This window comes from Agrilus planipennis, unplaced genomic scaffold (genome assembly GCF_000699045.2).
Source record: "Agrilus planipennis isolate EAB-ADULT unplaced genomic scaffold, Apla_2.0 scaffold38, whole genome shotgun sequence".
Classification (NCBI taxonomy): domain Eukaryota; kingdom Metazoa; phylum Arthropoda; class Insecta; order Coleoptera; family Buprestidae; genus Agrilus; species Agrilus planipennis.
The window spans coordinates 1,699,631-1,710,616 of NW_020438882.1; the positions used below are offsets into that span (position 1 = coordinate 1,699,631).

Sequence of the window (10,986 nt, forward strand, 5' to 3'; positions counted from 1 at the left end):
GTGAAATTCTATTTTTCTTTTATTTATCTGTTGGCTTATTTGAAGTAGCAAACATCTTAAATATCCTAAATTATTTATTTGGTGACGAAAAAATTTAAGTTGAACAGTATAAATTACTTTAATACAATAATTACATAAGTAAACTGCATCAATTTCAAACGTTTTTTAAGGGAATTTATTTTCGGTTCCATTATTATTAATTATTTTTCTGCTATGCATTTCAATCGACAAACTTATTAAGATTATATTATATACCAAGTTAAACAAATAAAAGAAAATCTACTCATCGTTACTTACACTAATCAATTAATGATAAATGAAATTATTTCTGATAACGAACTCACAATGAAATTTTAATATTTTTCGAAGAGGAAACAAAAAATGGCAAACGGTGATGAAATTTGTGTTTTAGATGTTGAATTAATTAAACACGTAATAAAATAAGTAAGTATCTACACATATATTTATGCACACATGAAATTTAAAGAAAAAAAACTGGATTAGTAGCCTTCAGTTAAGATGTTATTATTTCTCGTATAGTACATACGTGCAAAAAAGAATTTTGATGTAAAAGGTTTATGAGTCAATAATTCTTTTTCTATGATAATATCTAAACTTAATTAATTATTTATTTCTCTAAGAATAAACGAAAATACGGATTGATTACCGTACAGTATTTATAAAAAGCACTTACTAATATTCACATAATTATACTGTTAATGTAAAGATAGGTACTCATTATCATTGCCAAAAAATTATTAGAATAGTTATGATTATATGTTGTTTATATATATGTATAAAAGTAATTCATTCTGTAGGTACAGCCTTTAAAAAAATGAATATTGACCAATGATTAGTAATCGTGGTTCAACAGTCATTCATCTGTGTACTACATTTATAATATTAATCGTATTATTTAATTAGCATCTAAATATATATTTTTTTTGTTTTGCATGTTGTAGTTTCTATAAAAACGTAAGTATAGCATATTACAGTACAAAAGGTCCAAACTCCAAATATACATTCCTGGATATTTAAAGGAATAAACTAATAAATAGTATGAAATGGGTAAAATATTAATTAAACTTGAGTATTGCACCTTTATTACTAAAATAATACGAGCCTTATTTTTCATACATACATGCACAAATAAATATTCAATTTCTGTAACTTACATGTTTTTAATAATATCGTCAATGAACACTCTTAGTTTTAAGATAGGTACAAGATATTTGCTCATATGTAGGAACATTTGTTAAGAACTTTTTTTTGATAACTTATTACGTAGGTATTACATTTTACATATATTTATATAGGAACATAATGTCGGGTATGTATGAGGATCACAGACTCAATTTCATTTTTAAGCGATATTTACATCCCCAAGGAATTCGTAAAAAAATATATAGGTACCTAAACAAACAAATTTTAAAAATTACTATTTCAGTTAGGTACCTACTCTTAATTAATTTTCCCCAAAATTAATAATGTTTATATGACCACGAATTATATCGCAATAATAATTCAAGAAACTGGTTTTAGAATTATGATCGATCCCATTAAATAAAGAAATTATGTAAAAAAAACAGTTAATTTTTTAATTTACAGCAATTAAGAAATTGTTTAATAACACCATGTATCGGGACCTAAGTTTTGTTGTTATTATTAGAAGGTAATATATAAATATTTTTGTTTCACTACATGTTTCTAACGACATGTATAGACTTAGAATTAGTACTTGTGTGTTAATTATCGATTCAGGTTGTTATGTGTTGACCCCAAGTAAGTTAAAATAAATTATTTAAGTTCGCCAAACCATAATTTTATAATACTTACCACACAATATTTTTTTCATTCAAAAAGTTGAAAAACAAACGTCATCAATCACCCTATATAATGTAATGGGGTAAATCAGTTATGTAGATATAAGGTTTTAAATTCTAAACAGTATTATTATTGATGATAAGATAGATAATATAAAAAATTGTAGTAGAGATAAAATAGTTTTTATTTTCTTAAATATATCGATTGTGAGTAATACAGCGCAAAAATATCAGTGTACAAATATATAATTGATGCTTGACAACAAAAAATGTGTGGACAAACATACCATGTAAACAGTTATTTTATCTTAATACGATGTTGTTCATGTTGTTATAATAAATAAAATTAAAAACCTGAAGAAACAAAATATATACACACTGCGACCGTCTTTTAAATACACTTAATCGTAAAACTTAATTAATTTACTCTCCGGTCATCATCTCCATAAACTCTGTAAATAATAACAATTACAGTAAGAGACGTTAAAAATTAGTAGCAATTATTGGAAAATGAGTTAAGACAATTGCTAGTTTCCTGGATGAACTATTGAAATCTTTTTCTTTTTGCCTTTAGATATGCTGTAGACTAAAATTGAATTTCTTCATGATTAAGAATTAAGCATATTTTGTTAAATATTTATATTTTGAGAATGAGCATTCTTTGGTTATTAAACAGGGAAGGTACACATAATATCAAATGAAATTAGCAATTTTTTAATGTTTTTTCTTTTAATTTCAGAAGTATTTAAATCATAACAGAGAGTTATATACCCAATTTGTTTATTAGTAGGTGTGTAGTAGAGATNTATAAAGTGTAAAGTAAAATCATGTTTTAGCTGATTTTACTTTTTAAAAGTAACAGTTTCCTTTCCTTTTCCTGAATTAAATAAAGTTTTAGAATACTAGTACTAGCTTTCAAATTGCATTTTGCTAATAACAATTTTAGTGATTTAAGTCAATTACCCTAACTATGCCTAGCAATGGCCTTTTTATCAAAATAGTAGCATAAGTGCATGCAAAGATTCAACATTTCTGTGCTTAGAAGGAATCCTATCAGATTAAGTTTATTTTTGTAGAGATACGTATACAATCGTGCAGCTTTGCACATCTTTTAATTAGTGTTAATGTACACCGAAATCTAGCAAGCATTCTTCAAGGTTCAAATAATATTGTTAGCACGTGGCCAGGAGCATGTTCCTTTTAAGCCACGTCGAGCATTACAAAATCTAGTAAACATTTAAACGTATTATTATTACAGTTAAACGTCGTAAAGTATGAAAATAGAAGCTTAGCATCGGACCAATTTACATACAAGGCAACCAAAAGCGCGACCGATCTTGTATTACATTACCATCAAAGTCCACGGTTCCTGAACCATCTGTGTCGATTTCTTCGATCATTAAATCGAGCTCCTTGTCAGTTAGCTGATCGTCTAATTCCCGCAGGATTTCACGTAGCGCAGACGTTTTGATATAACCATTACCTGAACATTTATTTTTTCAATGAAAGAAAAAAAACATAAAATACCCTTCAAAAGTTCACTTAAACTTATATATGTTATAAATACGCGTAGTAGTATTGAAATTTTATACAAAAATCGTACTAAAAAGCACTCATGGTTTCAGTAAGCTTTTTCTTTGTGAATAGACAATTTTGGTAAGGAAGTATCTGACAATGTTGTCTCTGAGGAAGACATCTTAGGTGTTGAAACGCGATTTAAGTTTCTAGGCATTAATATTTTATTTCATTTCTTGTAATGCACAAACTATATCAATTTATAAGGTAAAAGTTATTATAGCCTATCCCTAGAATAAACAATTCTTGAGATAATTCTCATTTAAAAAGAATCCACAAAAAAAATCGTTCTTTTCACTCGAACGAATGATAAACCTGAACATTTTTTGTATCCAACTAATTGTTTTCTCCCATATAGACTAAAAGTCTCAAATTATACCATTACATTATTATTATAATTTCTTAAATAATTTAAAATAGCTGGAAGTAATTAGTACTTAAGTAATTTATTTCGAAATTCCAAATTTAAAAAACCTAATAGGCCACAAAATTCCAATAATCCTGTATATATTATTTTTTAGAGCTTAAAGCTGTTAAACATGGACTGAATTTATTATTTAAAGATCCTTCTCGCACCCATATAATAGGTGTTTTGTTAAGTATGAAAATAGATTTAATGTTATGATGAATATCAGCCTTTAGCGTTCCAAAAAAATAAAGTGCAATTTACACGAGAAGTACATGCAACTTTTGCAAATTAGTAGTAAAATTTACACGGCAGAGTGCTTATGTGTCACAGGTTTTACAGTTTTACGCCACATATTTTTGTTTTCTGGATTTTGGCCGCTTGCGTTATAACGCTTCGCTGAGAAGTAGTTTGCCATATAATATTCTAAAATTACATCAGATAATTGCTTTGATTCGTACACTTTATTATTCTTGCATTTCATGCGTAATATGAAAGACGAAATTATGTAGACAAATATCAAAAGAAAAGGTTAAATATCATAGAAAATTAGTCACTGTATATTCTAAGTTCCAAAGAACCCAACACGCCTTGGGTTTCGTAATTATATTACTAAAATAGGCACTTTTCAATCCCCCCATTATTTTCCACCACCCCTAGATGAGGTAGTGAAATTTTCTTACGTAAATAATTTAGCCATCATGTTCAACAAGAGAAATATCGCAATGTGTCAAATATTTTTGGATTATGTAAAGTTAAATGCTTGCCATTTTAAATTTTACGTTACATCGAGTGAATATTCGAGATGGGTTCTCATCAGCAACAACATGATAATCTAATATTATATGTAAAAAGTCTCTTGAGGTTTTCTTCCTTCTGTCCGAGTTTAGACTAAAGGAAGATGTTCAAACTGTTAAAAACCTAACTAGCATCAAGGTTTCGTGATTAGGACGGAACTTTGAACCATAATGGTATACAAATTTCATGATTTGTGGTATGTTAGAAATAAACTTTATAGACGTAGTTTATGATTTATTCAAAAATGATCACGAACTAACTCACCTTCTTTGTCGTATAACCGGAAGGCTTCTTTAAGTTCTTTTTGCATGGCTTCGTCGTCTTCTTCAACGATAAACTTAGCTGCTAGTGTTACGAATTCTTCAAATTCTAGTCTGCCTGACTCTAAAATAGATAATAATATTTTGTTATTTATTATTTGGTATATAATTAAAATGTTTAAGTGTCCCACGCATCCACCTAATATTTAGTTACTTAAAAAATACTTAATTTCCATCGAATAATCGTAATTATAATTGTAAGTAAGCTTAAATTTTATTGTCGACTTACTGTCAGCATCAACCTCATCAATAAGTTCTTCTAAAATCTTTTTATCAAAGGGTTGACCCATGAGCCTTAAAATGTCGCCCACCATTTCACAGGATATACTTCCAGATTTCTGACTGTCGAAACTTTCAAACGCTTTACGTAAGACTAAAAAAAATTAAACACAAAATAAAAATTCGTGATCGATACTATAGAATGTTTTCCGGCATTAAAATGGACCTAGTAGATACTTATTGGTTTTATAAAAAGTTAACTTTAATAATGTTTAATGCATTTAAAAATGTTCGAGTACTAATATCACGTCGGAGATTATGTTTAATTCATAAACATAATTGTCAAAGAACTTAAGACATTTTCCATCATTTGAACCTAAAGTTGTAGTTTACGTTTCTTTTCAAAAATTAAAACTCCTTTAACAACATATATTTTGACCGATGATTTTTTATTCAATGCAGTTACGAAAAATGTTTTGAATATTTGCCAACATATGAATATTAATCGAATAGACCAGTATTCGTCTTAAATTATTGTCGTTTAACAGTTTAGGTGAATCTCCGATCGAAATTCCATATGTGTACGTATTTTCCATGGTATTTTCCACTTTCGCAAAAGGATCGCTGTAACTTAACACAGCATCAAGCATCGGGGTTTACAATATCCGTTCTAAGAATATAACACAACCAGTCCATATACTGCGTGTGCCTGAATATTTTAATTCAAACAAGTGCGTTGTTTATAAATTTCAAAATACTCGAATATAAATCAACCGTTCCCGCTGTAATGGAACAGCTGTAGCCTGAAATCGGGATCATTAAGGATGACGGCTCCCACAAATAAACCAAACGTAACCAAGCCAATGATCTTGGATCCTGAATTAGGGAAAAACGAGCGCATAATTGCACAAAATTCGCAAATTTAACTCATACAAAATACAATAAAATATCAGTTTTTAAATAAGTTAAGAAACGATTATTTTTTCAGTAATGGAAAATCTTTTTTGTGTTAAAAAGAACTGACGCAACCTCCAAGTTTAAATAAGATTGTCTACCGATACCTAATTAAAATCTATAACAAATATTTAAACAATTATACATATGCATTTAAATTTGCATTTATATTAATCATATTTGAAGGGAAGAGGACAAGGTAGAAGCAGCTTAATTTTTAACAATGTGATATACTAATGTAGGAGTTTAAAAAGGTGCTTTTAGTAGGCATGTACTGTATACAATAAAATGTTTCTTAATAAGTACATCACCTTTGAAGAAATTGATGTATCAACTAATTTAGCTGATATAAACAATTTATTGCAACACGTTTTTCCTTACAAAGCAATTTTGTTATCACACTTGCAAAGAATATACGTTATAAGATACACCCAACTTTGTTTTGGAGCAAAGACTGGATCTTATTGATCCTCGTCCTTTGCAATGATTTTAATCCCACTTTAGGTAGTATAAAATAATTGTAAAAGTACAAATAAATATGTTCTTCGGTTTTAATAAAAAATAGAATCTTTTTTGTACAATTTTCGCTTGCTGTTACGCCAAATAAATGAAAATTTGAATCCATTTCGATTTATTAATACATGTGCATGTCAATTTGTTTCAAGTTCATACCTTTTTAACATCTTTAATATCGCTTTGTAGCCAATAATAAATAATTTATGTGAATGTCGAAACTAATTTGAAAAACCTTTCTTTAATATTTTACGAGATATTTAATGACTCTTACGTATACGAATTGAGCATATTGAACTTCTGATTGCTATTTTATTGTATGTAGTCGATTTATTTCATTCCACAAATAACTTGGAGCAGCCACAGCCGCACTCTTTGTTATAACTCCTCGTAAACATGATTAACTGCCGTTACATCCTGCTAAATTTGAAGGTATTTTAAAATTTCCGGTAACTGATTGGTTTTCATGTACCTGTACTTATAGAAAGTGACAAAGCTACATCAAATGGTATACTATAGATCTTTTTTCTATTAACTCAATAACTTATTCAAAATAAACCAAAAAGTCAGAATTTGCTGAAAACATGCTTTAAAAACATGCACCCTCTTTATTTCTTACACTGAAAAAAAAAAAAAATGAAAATACTTGGATTTACTATGCTGTGTTAATTTCCCATTTGACGACTCTTAGTTGAGTCGTTTTCCTACTATCAAAGGACTGAAATATAAAATGTTAAATGGAAAATTAACACAGTTTAGTAAATTCAACTATTTCATTTCTCTTAGTGCATATTTTTTGGAAAATTTTACAATTTTCTGTTTTAATGTTGCTGTTAGAAAGAAAAATGCTTGACCCTTCTGGTTTTGCAATTATTATTTGCTTGTCAATCAATTTTAGGGTTCCCTACCTCAAAAAGGAAAAAGGGACCATTACAGGACCCTTTCGTTCTCCGTCTATCGATTATCAAGACCCTTTTCCTCAGGAGCGCGTGGAGATATCATATTACAATTACTATGAAATAATCAGGTCTACAATTCCTAGGAGTTGTGAAATAATCAAACTTGTAAGTTAACGCAATCAAAGGACACGGCCGTTTGTGCTGCATATTTTTACACTCGCAAAGGAATCAGGCATGAAGGTCTAGTTAGAGACATATTAAAGGCAGAAACAAGAGTTAGGAGGGGTAGAGGTAGACCTAGGTTAGATTACTGCTCGCAAATAGTTAAGGATGTGGGTTGTTCTACTTTTAGGAAAATGCGAAGATTAGCTCAGGATAGGAAAGAGTGGAGATGCGTGTCCAACCAGTCTTAGGACTGACGAACTTATGATGATGATGAAAGGAATCAAAAAACTTAGAAGATACTTCCGGCTGACGTAGTATCATGAAATTTGATAAGAAGCAATGTCTTAATAGCACAAGTAAAAGAAAAAATCCGAAAAACGTCAAGCTTATATCGATTTTTTTATCGCTATTTCTGGTATTATTTCTGTTATCTACCTACGAGTTTATGGTGTTGGAATGTCACAAAAATCAAAGAAAAGACGAAAAATGCGAAGTGGCCAAAAATAAGAGAAGAAATAACATTTCCCATTTCACAATAATTAATTGTGCTTAATAAATAACCCAGTACATAATTAAAAGTCACATACATCTTAATAATAAACGGTACATAAATAATCTTAACTTACCAGCAATCTGTTCCGGTGGGAGTTCATCCTGTAAAAAAGAAAAATTAATATTTAGCTGGCGTCAACAACTTCAAGTTTAACAGAAATAGATACATAGATAAATAGGTGGATGTTCATAGTACAACATTTTACAAACATATACAATCGCTGCAAGTTCATTAAACAGGTGAACAACTTCTATCTTGATCAAATTTATAAGCGAATATGCCAAAAATTTCAGCCGACGTCATTAATCCTTTCAACCGGAAAATGATAAATGAAAATTTTGGCTAATCCTGGTGGAGTATTTATAGTAAACGAATTGATTTTACAAATTAAATTTATTTGTAAATACTTCTTTGTTTGCTTTACTTAGTGAGCTCATTAAAATTTAAAGAAAGAGCGAACATTTTCCAATTAAAAACATTTTTAATAAACTTAGTTATCGCGTAAATATTAATAGATCCCCCCTTAATTCTGCTAAAAGACAATTGCTTTGGATAATAGAATAAATTTTCTCTTTCATACTTAATAAATACATAAATAAAAATGTAACAGTTTTTGGGAACATATTTTACTATTTAACTACACCTGAAACCTATTCGCAGATTTTTCTATGATTAACTATTTAACTTGATTATTAGATTTATATTTAAATGGTATTTTTGTCTTATATATAATTAAAAAAAGAAAAATCAATCTTATATAAAATCCATTCTAATGGCTCATCTGAGATTTTTACAGAGTTTAATAACGGGGACATTCCTGGACGTTTTTTAATTTCTTGGTCAGTTTTTACCCTAAGTAACATTAAAGTTGACCAATAATGATTTGGTTATCATACCCTTATATTAATCTTACTGTTTAAAATTAAAGAAAAGGTTTGAAAAACGTCCCACTGGAAGACCACTCAGGACATCTCCTGTATTTGTTTGTGCAGTAATTTCAGATTAATCAACAAATTAAGTTCAGGGTGATTTTTCTTCTTTAATAAGCTGCTACACATTTTCTTTTAGTCGAAAATTTTAAACAGATAATTGTTAATTCTTTATTCAAAAATGTGCTAAACTAGCTATGATATTCTACAAAAACAAGATGAATAAATAGGTAAAATAAGACTATTTTTTTCCTTGTACTTGATTTTGAATTGTTTGAAAGATTATTTTAGTCCGTTAGATGATATACGTGACAACTTTAGGATATGATTCTTCCGTTTATTGTTTTTGGCGTGAACCATTGTTTTCATTACTACAGTAAAATTAGGTCAATTTCTGCAGAATAAATACATTTTTTTCACATTGATTACTACATCCATGCCAGAATTCCGATTACCTACATATACATTTTTAAAAATACGTCAACATTTATGGTAGAGTAAACACTGGAAATCTTTTGAAACTTATTTTTAGGCGGCTAAATTAGTAATATTTTTAGCACACAAAATTTATTTTACTTTTATACGTGTTTACGTAGGTTGCTCTATGGCTTAATTCTTGGTAAAACTCCGTATATCTCCGTATCAACAAGTATGGTTGAAGCAGAACTTTTCCAAAATCAATTAGAGATATACAAAAACTTACATCAAATTAACTAAACTATAACCATAAAGATAACGAATATGCACACACTAATACATTAGTTTGTATTTATTTTTCACATTTCTACTTTTCAATTATTGCATATCAAGTATCAGTAAATTTGAAAGAAATAATCCTAGCAAATAAACGTGTAAATAAAAATTAGAAAATATCATTCAATTTTTAAAAGAATATTTAAAGTGAGTGTACGATGAAAAGTATAGTATATTATTAATAAGGTGATAAAAAAGCATTTAATTCTGCCTTATCTACCAAATCCACTCATGTAAAACTGAAATTGACGCAAGTTTTCAAACACTTTGGAAACTTTCTTAAATTAATAATAATAAACGAAACACAACGACTTTTGGGTTTTATGTTTTATGCATCCCAAATTGTATCTCCGGATTCCCTTTTAGTTACAGAAAGATATTAATTAAAACAGCTCGTAAAATATATTAAAAACTTACTCAAACCAATGTAATAACTTTAGTATGGAAAATGTCATGATAGGCATGCAATTTCTAGCACGATTTTATTGTTAATGTAGCAGTGTAAATTAATCCTGAAAATATGAGTAAACTTGGCGACAAAACATTTCACTTATTAATTGAAAAGTGGCAAAAAAGACAGTACCATAGTGCTTGTGTTAGGTTTATGATAGTATCCGGTCTAACACTAACTAAACTTTTAACACCACTAACTAGGAAAGACTGGCGCTAAATGGTTTTTCGCTCAGCTTTCCAGGAAGCTCTGCTCTGACATGAGCTTTTGGTCGGCTGGGTTGTTATGAAAGACCTATTCTGGCCAATAGCGGTTTTCCTGTAAACGATAGCAACACCATACGCATGCTACGATGTATTTTTAGGTCTTAATCTTAATAAAGTTATATGCGTAAGTTTTATTTCTCAAGCCCAGATTTTTATAATAACAAAAAAAATAAATAATTTTGTGAAATACAGCCGCAATTCGTTTTACTGAGAGAGAGAACTGACGAAACGGGAATTTACTAAAGCAATGAATGCATGTAATTAAATACTTTTAGAACTTCGATTAATGTCTTAATCAATCGAAGCCTGTTTAATTGATGGATAATTTAATTAGTTAAATTTGTATCTGCACTACTGCTTAG

The 10,986-nt window shown here is 29.0% G+C and overlaps 1 protein-coding gene across 1 annotated transcript; it reads right to left on the reverse strand.

Moving 5' to 3' along the window:
- Positions 1-1,990: 1,990 nt before the first annotated feature.
- On the reverse strand, positions 1,991-10,646 carry LOC108745271 (troponin C-like). Its single transcript, XM_018481419.2, has 6 exons — positions 10,491-10,646; positions 8,299-8,326; positions 5,152-5,295; positions 4,867-4,986; positions 3,175-3,306; positions 1,991-2,275 (listed from the first exon to the last, which is right to left on the reverse strand). Exons 1-6 carry the CDS (start codon positions 10,491-10,493, stop codon positions 2,247-2,249), a joined length of 456 nt encoding a protein of 151 aa, XP_018336921.1. The 5' UTR covers positions 10,494-10,646; the 3' UTR covers positions 1,991-2,246.
- Between the last annotated feature and the right edge of the window lie 340 nt (positions 10,647-10,986).